This window comes from Pleurodeles waltl, chromosome 9, assembly GCF_031143425.1.
Source record: "Pleurodeles waltl isolate 20211129_DDA chromosome 9, aPleWal1.hap1.20221129, whole genome shotgun sequence".
NCBI lineage: Eukaryota > Metazoa > Chordata > Amphibia > Caudata > Salamandridae > Pleurodeles > Pleurodeles waltl.
This window is the reverse complement of record NC_090448.1, coordinates 1,086,629,904-1,086,646,252: the sequence shown is the minus strand read 5'-3', so window position 1 is coordinate 1,086,646,252 and position 16,349 is coordinate 1,086,629,904. Positions and strand designations below refer to the sequence as shown.

General features: G+C 45.3%; 1 protein-coding gene across 4 annotated transcripts in view; it reads right to left on the bottom strand.

Annotated features, from left to right (window-relative positions):
* Window positions 1-16,349, bottom strand: part of MGA (MAX dimerization protein MGA) — a 782,199-nt gene that overhangs the window by 136,285 nt on the left and 629,565 nt on the right. For all 4 annotated transcript variants that reach the window (XM_069208766.1, XM_069208765.1, XM_069208763.1 and 1 more), the window contains exons 18-19: window positions 12,552-12,673; window positions 9,596-9,632 (exon numbers count right to left, since the gene is read on the bottom strand). In XM_069208766.1, coding sequence (XP_069064867.1) covers window positions 9,596-9,632; window positions 12,552-12,673 — 159 coding nt within the window. The remainder of the gene's footprint in view (window positions 1-9,595; window positions 9,633-12,551; window positions 12,674-16,349) is intronic.

Below are 16,349 nucleotides of genomic sequence, written 5' to 3'. Positions count from 1 at the left end.
GTTCACCAAAACTGCAACTTTGCAACAAAGAAGCAACTTTTGAAGACCACACGTTTCCCGCCGGAAGCGTGAGACTTTCCACTCTGCACCCGACCTGCGGAGAACCAACACTACAGGGAGGACTCCCCGGCGACTACGAGCCCGTGAGTAGCCAGAGTTGACCCCCCCTAAGCCACCACAGCGACGTCTGCAGAGGAAATCCAGAGGCTCCCCCTGACCGTGACTGCCTGCTTCAAAGAACTCGACGCCTGGAAAACACACTGCAGCCCCCAGGACCTGAAGGAACCAAACTCCAGTGCAGGAGCGACCCCCAGACGACCCTCTTTCTAGCCCAGGTGGTGGGTACCCCGAGGAGCCCCCTCTTTGCCTGCCTGCATTGTTGAAGAGACCCCCGGGTCCACCCATTGATTCCTATTGAAAACCCGACGCCTGTTTGCACTCTGCACCCGGCCGCCCCAGTGCCGCTGAGGGTGTACTTTCTGTGCCTGCTTGTGTCCCCCCCCGGTGCCCTACAAAAACCCCCTGGTCTGCCCTCCGAAGTCACGGGTACTTACCTGCTGGCAGACTGGAACCGGGGCACCCCTATTTCCATTGAAGCCTATGTGTTTTGGCACCACATTGACCTCTGTACCTGACCAGCCCTGAGCTGCTGGTGTGGTAACTTTGGGGTTGCCTTGAACCCTTAACGGTGGGCTACCTCGGACCCAACTTTGAACCCTGTAAGTATTTTACTTACCTGTGAACTTAACATTTACTTACCTCCCCCAGGAACTGTTGATTTTTGCAATGTGTCCACTTTTAAAATAGCTTATTGCCATTTGTGCCGAAACTGTACATGCTATTGTGATTATTCAAAGTTCCTATGATACCTGAGTGAAATACCTTTCATTTAAAGTATTGTTTGTAAATCTTGAACTTGTGGTTCTTAAAATAAACTAAGAAAAGCTATTTTTCTATATAAAAACCTACTGGCCTGGAATTTGTCTTTGAGTTTGTGTTCCTCATTTATTGCCTGTGTGTGTACAACAAATGCTTAACACTACCCTCTGATAAGCCTACTGTTCGACCACACTACCACAAAATAGAGCATTAGAATTATCTCTTACCTGGGGGAGGTAAGTAAAACACTTACAGGGTTCAAAGTTGGGTCCAAGGTAGCCCACCACTGGTGGTTCAAGGCAACCCCAAAGTTACCACACCAGCAGCTCAGGGCCGGTCAGGTGCAGAGGTCAAAGAGGTGCCCAAAACACATAGGCTTCAATGGAGAACAGGGGTGCCAGGGGTTTCCGGCGGGAAACGTGTGGTCTTTAAAAGTTGCTTCTTTGTTGCAGAAAGTTGAAGTTTCTTGAACAGGGCCGCTGTTCTCGGGAGCTTCTTGGTCGTTTAGATGCAGGGTAGTCCTCTGAGGCTTCAGAGGTCGCTGGACCCTGCTGGATGCGTTGCTGTTGAAGGTTTCTTCGAAGTAGGGAGACAGGCCAGTGGGGCTGGGACAAATCAGTTGTCGTCTCTGTCTCACTGCAGGGCTTCAGGTCAGCAGTCCTTCTTCTTCTTTAGGTTGCAGGAATCTACTTTCCTAGGTTCTGGGGAGCCCCTAAATACTGAATTTAGGGGTGTGTTTAGGTCTGGGAGGGCAGTAGCCAATGGCTACTGTCCTTGAGGGGGGCACAACCCTAATCCTATTGGGGGAATCCTCCAAAATCAAGATGGAGGATTTCTAAAGGCAGGGGTCACCACCTCAGCTCAGGACACCTTGGGGGCTGTCCTGACAGGTGGGTGGTGACTCCTTGTTTTTCTCATTATCTCCCCTGGACTTGCTGCCAAAAGTAGGGGCTGTGTCCAGGGGGTGGGCATCTCCACTAGCTGGAGTGCCCTTGGGCATTGTAACACGAAGCTTGAGCCTTTGAGGCTCACTGCTAGGTGTTACAGTTCCTGCAGGTGGGAGGTGTTAAGCATCTCCACCCACTGCAGGCTTTGTTTCTGGCCTCAGAGAGCACAAAGGCTCTCACCACATGGGGTCAGAAACTCGTGTCTCAGCAGCAGGCTGGCACAGACCAGTCAGTCCTGCACTGAACAATTGGGCAAAATACAGGGGGCATCTCTAAGATGCCCTCTGTGTGCATTGTTAATAAATCCAACACTGGCATCAGTGTGGGTTTATTATTCTGAGAAGTTTGATACCAAACTTCCCAGTATTCAGTGTAGCCATTATGGAGTTGTGGAGTTCGTTTTTGACAAACTCTCAGACCATATACTTAATATGGCCACAACTGTACTTACAATGCCTAAGAATAGACACTCTAGGGGCATATTGCTCATGCAGCTATGCCCTCACCTGTGGTATAGTGCACCCTGCCTTAGGGCTGTAAGGCCTGCTAGAGGGGTGACTTACCTATGCCACAGGCAGTATTTTGTGTGCATGGCATCCCGAGGGGGATGAAATGTCGACTTTGCCTTTTTCTCCCCACCAACACACACAATCTGCAATGGCAGTGTGTATGTGTTAGCTGAGGGGTCCCTTAGGGTGGCACAACATATGCTGCAGCCCTTAGGGACCTTCCCTGGTCACAGGGCCCTTGGTACCACAGGTACCTTTTACAAGGGTCTTATCTGTGTGCCAGGGGTGTGCCAATTGTGGAAACAATGGTACATTTTAGTTGAAAGAACACTGGTGCTGGGGCCAGGTTAGCAGGGTCCCAACACACTTCTCAGTTAAGTCAGCATCAGTATCAGGCAAAAAGTGGGGGGTAACTGCAACAGGGAGCCATTTCCTTACACAAACCAACTGGGGATCCACTGGACTCTCTGCACGGAGTACTTCTTTTTAGGACACCATATAGAGAGCCAGCTTCCTACACATAGCTAGACAGCAGTGGTGGACCGGGGGCCTCTGCTTTTGAATGTTTTCTGGATGGACTGGTCCAAAGGACAGGTGCAGGGGGGTGTCATACTCACGGAGTGCTAAGCTAGTGTAATGTCTTCCTTTGAAAAGTCAACATAAAGCTTGGAGCCGGATCTTTCGTTGATGGAGAAGACCCCTTCTTGTTTGATCGATGGCTGCTCCTGGGCATGCTCCTCCCCAAATTTGTCAGGAATGTCGTTGCCTGCTCTGTATGACATCTTGGGTGACATGCTTGATGATCCCGAAGGGTTTTCTTTGAGCAGAATGACTTGCACACGTTGTAGTCCGCTTCGCTATGCTCGGGGGACAAGCGTTAGTTGCAAACCAAGTGTTGGTCAGTGCAGGGGGACTTGCTGCTGCAACGCAGACAGTACCTGAAAGGCATCCATTCCATCACCAGTCGTGCATTGGTGAAACTGATGGGGTGAGAGGTGGGCACGAAAGGCGGTGCCCCATAGGAGCCGCGTTTGAAGGGGATCAAGCGGTTGAGGGGTTACGCCGATGCGCAGATGGAAAACACAATTTGAAACAATACTGTTGAAAAGAAATGGATGTGGAACCAAAGATCTAACTGTGAGGGAGTCAAAAACGGAGTGTAGCCACAGACATACAAGACAGTGGAGAGAAAACAATCTAACAATGGAGTTGATGCTCATGCGCATTATTCCCAAAAGAATTCACTCTAGCTTGTGACTTGAAAGGCTTATTTGAAGAAAAAGTTGCACACCTCCAGACCCAACACTAGATGGCAAGAGTATGCAGAGCATGTGTATCTACAGCCAAATATGCCTCAAACAGAGAATTACCTAAGGTAAGTAACTTTTTCTTCTGATGGATACTTCTAACTGTGTATTCCTCACCATGTGGATAGATACCAAAGAGGTACCTCTGCAGGTAGCAGGCATGTGTAATGATGACCAGGACAGTGTGGACAAAATGCTTATTTCACTGACCCGGCTGTCCAGACAGCCTAGCAGATGCCCACTACAGGCATCCTGCATGCAATTGTGGTGGAAGCAGCCTTTGCTTAGGTGGAATAAGCACGCAGGTATTCAGGAGATTGTTTCTCGGCAATTCAGTAACAGATGTTGACACTCATGCCTATCCATCTGGAAATGGTTCTTTTCTTAACAGCTTTCCCCTTTTTGGATGCAAAGAACCTTACAAATGTGAACAGCAGCAATCAAGCAATAGGTTTTGAGATTGGTTGCATTTAGGTCCAACTTATGAAGGAGAGAAATGACCAAAGCATCCGTCAATTTGTTGGGGCAACACCCTCCCTTAACAAGTTATTGTTTAGTTCTCTACTGAGAGGGGCCATTTTCTTATACAGTTAGAAAGCACAATTCACAAGAATGCAGCTGCTCACACAGCGAGCCCAAAAGCAAAGTCAATAGAAGCGCAGCACCACAAGGGGGTGAGACTTAACCAGATTGCTTTAAATGTTGAAAACCATGGAGGCAAATAAAAATGGAACCCTTAATTAAAATGGTGAGGGAATGCCCCAATGGCAGCTAATCTGCGACAGTAGACACATTAAGGCTTTTAGTTGCCAAAGAAAGTGTATCAACAAATTATGAGAATGTATGTCCTTCTTAAAAAAAAAAAAAAAAAAAAAAAAAAAGGCAAGCAGAAAAAAATCTTCATTTGCTGAAATACAATAGCATTTGCACAGAGATGCAAACCTGCAAGCTTAGCGCTTCCACATAATGGGGGTGAACCACAGAATCGCAAGATTGCTGTGAGGAGGGTGGCTGCAAGATAATGTGCCAGGGAAGCTTCAAGTGAGTTGTAGTAGTTTCAGATACATGGAGCCAATTTGAGGTGATGTATCGTACTGTGGCAGAATGTTGCATGGTCTTCTTGAAAAGATGTGGCACTAAAGGGAAAGGGGTGGGGGATGTTGCATAATCAAATGTGAACATTCATTAACGCATCTCATAGGATGCCCCCTCAAGAATGATGAATCAAGCAAAAAAAGTTGCAAACGTTATATTGTAAGATGCTGCAGAACAATCCAGTGTTCTCCATAAAGCAAAGATTTAGATTCCAAATAGGTTGTCCAGCTCCCATTTGTGGTTCTCTCACTGCACCTCTGTCTACTGCCGAAAGCCATAGATGAACACCTTCTCTGCATGAATGGCTTCAGCTAACTTACCCTTTATTGTTTATGTAATTTGAACAGATTTGCTCACGAGGACTTCAAATTGAGTCTCTTTAGTATAATGAGGAAAATGTACAGATTATGAAAGACTCCTTTGAGTTTTAGAAAATGTATATAGAAATGAGCTGAGACACACAGTGTACAAAGTCAATCCTACAGTCAGGAACAAATCCCATCAATGTGGGAAATGAGTGATGGTCTGTTACTGGCCAGAAGCCCATTACTGCTTTCTCAGCAGGGATTGGCTGGGAAACCCAGAGCCCGAACCTAGTTAAGATAGTTCACTAAAATGAAAACAACTTGGTGGCGAGTTCAGGAGTGAGTGCTGGACTGCAATGGTTACTGCACAAACAGCCACCAGTGCATTTCCCTTGAGACAGAAATACCAGTATCTAGAAAACCTGAAGAAGATGCACGAGTGAGGATGACAAGGCAGGTTCCTAAAGGAGAGCTCTTGTACCTGTATTTGGGTCCATCCCCTAGCACAATGTTTTCTACTGTACTCTAGACATAACCTGAGTTGTCAGTCAGATGTAACCTAACACGTATGGGCAGTGCATATTGTTAACTACATATGTACTGTACAAGTAGCAGGTAGAATACCGTTGCAAGAAGGGATGCTTCGTTAGGCACTGCACACCTGTAAGAAGTTGGCTCTGTATATACTATTTCAAAGTGAGAGATAGTGTGCACAGAGTCCAAGGGTTCCCCTTTGAGGTTGATAGTGGCAAAATTAGATAATGCTAATGCTCTATTTTGTGGTAGTGTGTTCGAGCAGTAGGATAATCAGAGAGTAGCATTTGTTGTACACACACAGGCAATAAATGAGGAACACACACTCAAAGACTTAACTCCAAGCCAATAGTTTTTCTATAGAAAAATATATTTTCTTAATTTATTTTAGAACACCAGATTCAAGATTTGAGGTAAGTACATAACATGGAAGGTACTTCACACAGGTAAGTTTAGAACTTTGATTTAAAACAGTAGTACACACAGTTTAGGTTAAAATGTCAATAAGCTATTTTTAAAATGGACACAGTGCAAAAATCAACAGATCTGGGGGGAGGTAAGTTTGGTTAAGTTTCACAGGTAAGTAAAGCACTTACACAGCCAGTCTCTTAGGCACAGACAGCCCACCGTTGGGGGTTCAAGGCAACCCCAAAGCCACAGCACCAGCAACACTGGGCCGGTCAGGTGCAGAGGTTAAACGAGGGCCCAAAACGCATAGGCACCTATGAAGAACAGGGTGCTCCGGTCCTAGTCTGCTTACAGGCAAGTACCTGCGTCCTCGGGGAGCAGACCAGGGGGGTTTTGTAGAGCAATGGGGGGGAACACACACAAGCCCACAAAACACACCATCAGCGGCACAGGGGCGACAGGGTGCAGTGGACAAAGTAGGCGTCGGGCTGCTATTGAAAGCAATGGAGGGACCCGGGGGGTCACTTAGGCGATGCAGGCAGGGCACATGGTGGCTTCTCGGGCAAGCCACCGACTGGGCTAGGATGAGGGTCGCCTGCTGGTCACTCCTGCACTGGTGGGTGGTTCCTGTCAGTCCTGGGGGTTGCAGGTGCAGTGCTCGGTCCAGGTGTCGGGTTCCTTGTTAACAGGCAGTCGCGGTCAGGGGGAGCCTCTGGATCCTCTCTGCAGGCATCGCTATGGGGGTGCAGGGGGGTTTGACTCAGGGTACCCACGTCGTCGTAGTCGCCTGGGAGTCCTCTCTGCAGTGTTGATTCTCCTGAACTCGCACCGGGGGCGTCGGGTGCAGAGTGTGAAGACTCACACTTTCGCCGGGAAGTAAGAGTTCTTTGAAAGTTGTTTCTTTGTTGCAATGTTGTTGCAGGGTTTGAACAGTGCTGCTGATTTTGGGAGTTTCTTGGTCCTTCGGGTTCAGGGCAGTCCTCGGAGTCCTCAGAGGTCGCTGGTCTCTGTTGGATGGGTCGCTTTGCAGGTTCTTTGAGTCTGGAGACAGGCCGTAGGGCTGGGGCCAAGTCAGTTGTCATCTCAGTCGTCTCTGCGGGGCTTTCAGGTCAGCAGTCATTCTTGTTGTAGGTTGCAGGAATCTGATTTCCTGGGTTTAGGGTCACCCCTAAATACTAAATTTAGGGGTGTGTTTATGTCAGGGGGGCAGTAGCCAATGGCTACTGTCCTGGATGGTGGCTACACCCTTGTTGTGCCTCCTCACAGAGGGGAGGGGGGCACATCCCTATTCCTATTGGGAGAATCCTCCAAACTCAAGATGGAGGATTTCTAATGGCAGGGCTCACCTCAGCTCAGGGCACCTTAGGGGCTGTCCTGACTGGTAGGTGACTCCTTGTTTTTTTCATAATCTCCTCCAGTCTTGCCGCCAAAAGTGGGGGCAGTGGCTGGAGGGGAGGGCATCTCCACTAGCTGGGATGACCTGGGGTGCTGTAACAAAAGGCATAAGCCTTTGAGGCTCACCGCCAGGTGTTACAGTTCCTGCAGGGGGAGGTGAGAAGCCCCTCCAGTATAGGCTTTGTTCCAGGACACATAGTGACAAAGGCACTCACCCCATGTGGCCAGAAACTCGTCTGGTTGTGGCAGGCTGGCAGAAACTGGTCAGCCTATCACTAGGAGTCGGACTGGTATTCAGGGGGCATCTCTAAGATGCCCTTTGAGTGTATTTTACAATAAATCCCACACTGGCATCAGTGTGCATTTATTGTGCTGAGAAGTTTGATACCAAACTTCCCAGATTTCAGTGTAGCCATTATGGATCTGTGGACTCCCAGACGATATACTCTTTATGGCTAACCTGCACTTACAATGTCTGGGGTTTTGCTTAGACACTGTAGGGGCATAGTGCTCATGCACATATGCCCTCACCTGTGGTATAGTGCACCCTGACGTAGGACTGTAAGGCCTGCTAGAGGGGTTACTTACCTATGCCACAGACCAGAGTGGTGGGCATGGCATCCTGAAGGGGAGTGCCATGTCAACTTAGTCATTTTCTCCCCACCAGCACACACAAGCTGTAAGGCAGTGTGCATGTGCTGAGTGAGGGGTCCCCAGGGTGGCATAATACATGCTGCAGCCCTTAGAGACCTTCCCTGGCCACAGGGCCCTTGGTACCAGGGGTACCATTTACAAGGGACTTATCTGTGTGCCAAGGCTTTGCCAATTGTGGGAACAAAGGTACAGTTTAGGGAAAGAACACTGGTGCTGGGGCCTGGTTATCAGGGTCCCAGCACACTTTTAGTCATAACTGGCATCAACAAAAGGCAAATAGTTAGGGGGTAACTATGCCAAGGAAGGCATTTCCTTACACACCTTTACATGCACACACCCTCTGGTGCACATATGGTGCCTTCCGCCCAAGTACATATATAGCGTAGGATGAAGCATATCTAGGGGAGTCACTTACATGAAAAGTATATATCTTGGACTTCAATGCCTCTGTAGACCTACACAACTATCAACCATCTACAAAAAATGTAAAAAGCACACTATCTTTGGAGCCAAAATCAAGGACTACCACAACATTCCTCAAAGAACTTCACATCACAGGCTACCCATGGTAGGATTACATACATATGCGTGTGCAGATTCTGAAATGCAGGACAGCAACACAACCAATAAAGCATAATACTTTACAAAAAGACATTTAAGATCGGAAAACTGAGAACTAGCTTCAAGCTCCATAATCAACGCAAACTTGGGGGACTCATTTTCAGTGTTGGGGAGCCAATTTCTGAAATCAGATTTACAGTAAAAAAAAAAAAAAAGCATCTAAAGAAATGACCCTTCACAATCAGCTTTGTAAACTCTTCTGCTCTCCTCTGTCTAACTTGCTCTTCTTCTCTCACCTCCATCTTCCTTGTAAAGCTCTATAACAGCTTTACTGGCTTTTTGTGATCTGTGAGTGCTTTGCAGCATTGTTTCAATAGCATGAATCTCTACACAAATGAATACACAAGTGAAAGAAAAAATAGAAATACAGCGTCGAGTGAATAGAAAAATGAAGATGATTTTGCGCAACTATTAGATTCTAAGCTATACAACTGTAGGTGGTGACTAGCAGTTAAATTTCTATTAAGATGTCAGTCTGTATACAACTGTAGGTGGAAAGTCACTGCAGTTCACTTTCTATTAAGAGGTCAATCTTTAATGAGAACAGAAATATAACAAATATAATGCCTAATTACAAATGCAGCATTAGTGGCAGCACTTAAAATATGCTCTGCTCAATAAAACACAATTTATACCAGCATACAAAAACATCCAACTGACACCTAATATAAAAGTTTAAGTCAGCTCAGAGCTGTAAATTTGAAGGTTGGTCTATGTTATTTCTCTAGAAGGCCATGACATATAAATTTAGAATACCTTTGGTAAGAGAAGGGAAGGATGCAGGGAGGTTCTCTCTAGGATTTAGTATGTTTTTTATGGTTTCTTTTTTCTTCAAGGAGGGGTACAATAAGTCTTGAAAATGTATGGCCAACATGGTACTGCATTTTAGTAAATAATACAAAAACTCAAACTGTTTGAGAAAACTAAAAGTCAACACTTACCTTGTCCTTGTCTGCCAACAGGTTATGGAAGTTGCATCTGGAAAACAAAAGAAGCCGACATACAAATATAACTTAGTTGAACATAGCAGGTGTCAAATCTCTGGCAAGCAACAGCCCATGAAAATCGAACAGCCTAAGAATGAGGCTTATGATCTTAAATCCTAGAGTCTTTTGTCGCAGCGGATTCTTCCATACATAATACTGTGCTTTTTGTCAATGTTGTAAATGTCCACAAAATTGGACTGTAAGACTCTGGCTGCTAAGTCCAGGGCATGGGTTTGACTTGTGCGGCTGTCGTGCTTACAGTCAACTGGCTGTGACAGACCTGGTGTTTCCGAAATATGTGCAATGGACATCTCAATCAAAAGGGAATAACAAGTCTGTCATGCACAGGGAGTGTTATCAGGACCATCAGCGTGATTTTTTTTTTGCCTCCTCCTGATCATGTAATATTTCTGGATTGGTGGTAAAAGATAAATAAAAGCCCTACACCAACTTATCAACATGCTCTATGGACTCCTTTGTGGGCACCTGGATATATACCCACAAAGAAGTCCATAGAGAATACTTGTTGCAATTAAACTAATCTACAACAATTTGTGAACCATGTCCTAAATTGCTGCTCAATACAACTGTGTAAATCTTGCATTGCTATGAATAGTATGTCTTTTTTATTTTGATCATTCCTGTGCTTGTGTTTAATGCAACAGTCAATCAATCAAAAAGTGAATATGTAGGATTATTTGAATGCCAAACGAGTGGAGTAATCCGACGTACATTTAGTTTATATTATTATGCTCTGTAATGTGATAATCAAGCTTCCATGAATCAATCTGCAGTATTTAATCTGAATGCAGAATGCTTCATTTTACATTAGTTATTGATTCTAAGCATTTCTTGAAGGTTGTCAACGTGTCTTGTTTATTGTTATTTAAAAAAGAAAGCAATTCCTTAAAATGAAAACTGAAAGGGCATCAGGCCACTTTCTATTAATTGATTTTGCTAAGAGTTTCTAACAATGAGATGATGGCATAAGGGTCAATGTCAGAGAGTGAAGGGTAGAGGAGAATCTTCATGTCTGGAGACACTTTGGCAGGCTGTACAGAATCATATCTCCAAACCCAACTAAAGACTACATAGACGAGAGGCATTTCGTTTTAGCTTGCTGGCTTCTCAGTGCAGCTGGCCTTGTGGGACAAGAACAGCAGACCTTGAGGCAGCACTAAACATTTGATCTACTGTTCAAACATTCAGGTGTGTACAATCTCTGAAAGTGGAATGAGGTTTTTATTTCTGCTTAGCAGCAGAATGAGGTTAGGATTGCTTTAGAGTTATCACAGTAACTATATTAGAGTAGTTCTTATTTATGTTTTCAGTGTACGCTACAGCTGGCATTATATTTACCTTCATTTTGGTTACAATTCAGATCATGTGCACAATCCTAGGATTTGGCTTCAAATAAATATTTAAAATTAATCCCTTGTGTATTTGAGTGTTTAATTCTTTAATGAGAGGGTTTGGGGTTTCACTAACTATGTAATGACTCATGGAACTGATTGTTACCTGAAATACATCCCGTTTAAATATTGCTTAGTGGGTTGTGGAACGGTTACAGTACAACTGGTTTTCTGGTTCAGGTTGGCAAACTGACTAAGTACTAGGTGCCAGGGGTGTCTACAAAACCAACCTCTGTGTTTCTAGAAAACTCTAACTCAGGCTGGAGAAGCTAATTGGGTGGGGATTATAAAGTGGCATCCTTCTCTTAAATGTATCCCCCAGGGAATTGGGGGCTTAGAGGATGCATGTCAGGAATTTGATTTTTGTTCGGAAGTTCTGACTTCTCAGATGTATACCTCTTAAGAGAATTATGCTATGGAAAGAACCTCTTCTTACACAACAGATTCCCATGGACTAAGAGCAGCTCAGTAACATAACATAACTCAATGACTAACGATTTGATGATGTGAACATACTTGAAGGTGATACGCCTGACAGCTTTCATGCCTAAATGTTTTTGTCAATGCTTTGTCATCAAGCAGCTTGTAGATTAAGTGCCTAGCCTATAGCATTAATGGAGGTCAGAAATCCCTTCAGAAAGTACACTAGAAGGCCACTTAAGACACTCTTTAATGTCGAAGCTCTTAGCATGGAAGGACACAGCAGGTATGTTAGAATGTTTTCTTTCAACTATGCTAAATGTCTTGGACGTCTAAGATCGCTCAGCAACAGTATGTCAGGGAGATAGATAAAATATATAGAGTATTTTGTTCCAGCTCTGCTAACTTGCCTATGGAGCAGTGCTTGACAAAAGGTAAAGGAGAGAGATTTTGAGGGGAAATTCTATAAATAAGTTTATCTCAGCAAATAAGAGCTGATAAAATCTGAAGACAAACTAACATCCAAAAATGCCAAAAGGTGTCGAAGATTCTCAAAACCTGAATGAAAAGGTGAAGCAAAGTATGAGGTAGGAAACCCAAACTCTCTCTAAAGTAATATCAAAACAATACTGGATTTACTAAGGGCAGCAATTTTCTTCAATGTAGGCCAGATATGTTCAATGATTTTCAGAAGGTCAGGGCTCTAAAACTGGTTGGCCAATCATTCCACATACGGTGCCTCAGTACCGCAAAACCATGACCTTCACATCACACGATTTATTATACAGTGCCCACAATCAAACAAACCTGGCCAGACTGAATAGGCACACTGGTTGTTACTGCTGTGTTATTTATGTAAGATGTGTCTGGCACAGCCTATTCAGGCATTTGGACAGCATGAACATTGGAAGTGACAGTAGCCTTTCCTTTAAGCCAACAAATGCTTTGCAAAAAAGAAGCAAGAGAGATTTGCTTTTTGAGACACCAAAAATATACTTAGCTCTTCTACCATTTTATATCGAAACAATAACCTAACCCTATGAACAGTGCTATGGACTCATGAAAAAACAGATTCTTACTGTTGTCTGGAAGATCCAATGTAGGCAGCTTTTGCCTTTAGGCGTGCGATATTAAACGTCTCAGAAAGTTCCTCCACAGTTTCAATGTCCACATGTTCCTCATCAACTTTCACAAATTCATTCTAATGCACAGGCAGAAGATATTAAAAATATACATTAGAAGCGTGAAACTATCTTTGTCAAGCTGAGCTTGCAGACAATACACAGTTTAAAGGCTACACTGTGAGACAAAATTGAGATACAGCTAACCCTTTACCAGAATGGACTACAGAGAACTAGAGACCAAATGTAAAGGAATGGTTAAGAATGCAGTTTTTGTAGAAATGAGATACTTTAAGAACAGGAAGGAAAATGTTACTTACCCAGTAAGCATCTGTTTGGGGCAGGTAGTATTGTAGATTCACATGCTCTGCATACTTCTGCCATCTACTGTTGGGTCCGGAAGAATGCAAGTTGTTTTTCTTTGAAAAGTCTTTTGAATCACAAGGTGTAGTGACTCCTCCTCTTGCTGGTAATACGCAAGGGCGTCAACTCAACTGATTGTTTACTCGCAGACGGGTGAGAATGGAGTATGAATGTCCTGCACCAGTGGTCTCCAAACTTTTTAATGCCTCCTGAGGTTGAAAAATTAGAATCATTGCCCCCCCACCCCCAAGAATTTTTCACAATTATTTTTATAAAGATGGCAATGTTTAAATATGTCTAAACCAATTTAAACATTGCAGTTAAGTACTATTACCTTTTAAAAAATGCAATAAAATGCTTCTGCTTAAAACAAAGGCCTGTTATCTGTATAATGCTTCTTCTGGCCAGAGTCCGGCACCCCCCCCCCCCCCCCGGAATCACTTGAGGCCCCCCAGTTTGAAGACCTCTGTCCTGCTCTGTAACTTTGAAAGGATCAAATAGTTTTGACAGGCATTATCAGACAAAACATTTCCATTTTGTTGCATAGCATTCTCTAATGGTGGCCTTTCGTGCCTCTTTAAGAATATCCATGCATTTTTGAGGATGGGTAAGGTATCGAAATTCTATGTCTTCAAGCCATATCACAAGGTTTAATTTCTTGGGATTTGACCATGTTTCGGAGTGAGAAAGTCCGGGTTGAGGGGAAGCTTCTTGTGAGGAACTACAGGTAGTTCTAGGAGGGCAGCTGATCTGCCCATGTGTGAGCCACTAGTATCTGTGTGAGGGATGTTTGCCTGAGCGAACGAACCAGAAATGGGAAAAAAGAAAGAGGGGGGAAAAGCGCATACAAATATCCCTGATCAGTTCATCCATGGGGCATTGCCTTTGGATTGACGGTAAGGAAAACTGGAGGCGAAGTTTGGGCATTTTGTGTTTTCATTTGTTGTGAATAGGTCTATGTGTGAAAACCCCCTCTGAAAATCTACCAGCTACTAGTGTAATGCCTGCCTGGTCCCGACCAGTTCGGCAACCACAGATGCATTTCTGGCCCCCCAAGGTGCAAGCCAGTGATCTTGATGGCCCGAGACAAAAGCCTGCACTGGGCATAGTTGTTACCACCTCACCCAGGCAGGATGGATATTCCAGGGCGGGAATGTTCAAAGGCTTAGCCTCCTTTCTAATGCATCCAGGGTCTCTCCAGATGGCGCAGATGACCCCCCCCCCCCGATCTCCCTTTTGGTGGCAGCACAGGCAGGAAAATTAGGCAGATTAGGAGGTGTGCCCAGTTCAAGCCAGTCCCACCCCTAAAGTGAGACAGCTGAAGTGGACACTACTTTTTAAATTCTTCCATCTTGTTTGGAAGGAATTAGGCCACTAAGGTTAGGGTTATGCCCACTTCCCAGATGAAGTGGTGACAGAAAGGGTGTAGTCACCCTAAAGGTGGGCAGCCATTGACTACTGTCTGGCACCCCGTGTAACACCCCTAATTTTAGGTGGCACCCCTGAAACCTAGAACTCAGATCCTGACGACCCAAGAAGCCAAGGACAAAGAAGAGTTGCACCCGCAAAAGAGGGAAAGAAGAAGCAGCGGACCATGCCGGATTGCCTGCTGACCTCAAAGGACTCTGCCCAAGAAGCCAACTTGTCCTGCCTTCAATAAAAGCTCAAGTCAGCGGACTTGCTCTGCATCAAGAAACTGCAAGGAAAATACTCAGCAGCTACTGTAACCTCAGACCTGACACACCTGTAGTGACCACTGCATCCGAAGTCCACGACCAGGGTGAAGCCAACCAACGGTGTCAATGCGGTTCCCCAGCTACCCAGAGACCGAGACCTATGTGGTCTCACCCATCTCAGACTCACCTCAGACACCTGCAGCCTCTGCACACAGGCTCCCTCTCCCACTGCCTTGTGGTGAAAGGAAACCTGATACCTCCAGCGACCTCTGCACCCGTCGCTCTGACCCTGTCTGTGGTGAGTCACTGGTGCCTACGACATCCCTCTGGCTCCTAAGAGCTCGAGTCCACCCCTCCTAGACTCCCTGATGATGCCTGCAGCCTCAACATGCAGGACCCCCTGACCGCGAGTGCTCCAGGTGACAAAACCCAATGTCTAAGGACATCCCTGCATCCGTTGGCCCTGGAGAAGAAGACCAAAGGTGCACCTACATCCCTGAGCGCTTGAAGTCTGTTACCTAACTGCTTCTTGTCCCTGACTGGTTTCCTAACCAGAGCCTGCAGCCTGTTTGTCACAAGGTCCAATTTCCACAGAGAACCATTGGTCCCCAACGCCTTACTGCACCTGGCCACCCCAGTGCTGCCTGCTGTGACCTGTTGGTGTGGTTCAGAACTGTGCTCAGTACTTACCTTTGCCCCCTGTGCTAAGCCTCATAAGTAACTCCCTGAGATTGGCTTCGTAAGTCGTTGTTGTTAACCCTGTATTTTGTGAAGATTGGTCTTTCTCCATAGGATAACATTGAGAGAACTCCGAATATTGCACTGTCTAATTCCGAAACAGCAAATTAATTAAACTTAAAAGCCCACTTACCTGATGACAAGGTTCTTGGGCTTGAAACATATATATAAAAAAAATATTTCTCTAAATTGATCTCGGATTTATTCTTTGTGTGTCATTTATTTCCTCTGAGTACAATAACTGCTTAGCACTACCCTCTGATATGTCTAACTGCTCATCCACACTACCACCAATACAGCACTAGTCCTATCTACTTTTGCCTCTGCAAAACCAACTGAGGATTCACTGGACTCTCTGCACAGTGTACTTCATTGTATTGCACTATATAGAGAGCAGCTTCCTACATTCCCTAACTGGCAAAATCTTTAGCACCCTCCGCAAGTCCCTAGTAAATAGTCCCCCTGATACCTAGGGCCTGAGGTACTAAAGAGGGTCCTCTAAGGGCTGTGCCACCCTAAGGGATCCCTCACCAAGCACATGACAGGCTGTCATTACAAGCTCCATGCCTTGGTGCAGACAAAAGTGAAAACACAACATGGCACAAGCCTGTGTCATGTCCCCTACCAATGCATGCATTATATGTAAGTCACCCCTCAGCAGGCCTTACAACCCTAAGGTAGGGTGCATTATATTGCAAGAGCAGATATGCCCTTGCTATGTCTTTATCAATTCTAAGACAAAGTCAGTGACCAGGGAAGCCATTTTAAATGCATGTGCTGGACACTGATCAATACAAGTTCCCCAGCTACATGATGGCTTCACTGAAGAGAGGGATGTTTGATACTAAACATCCTGTATTAGTGAACCCACACTGATGCCAGTGTTGAATTTACCAATACAGGCACCTAGAGGGCACATTAGAGGTGCCCCCTAAAACCTTCCAGCCTCTGGTGTGCTCGCTGACCAGTTTCTGCCAGC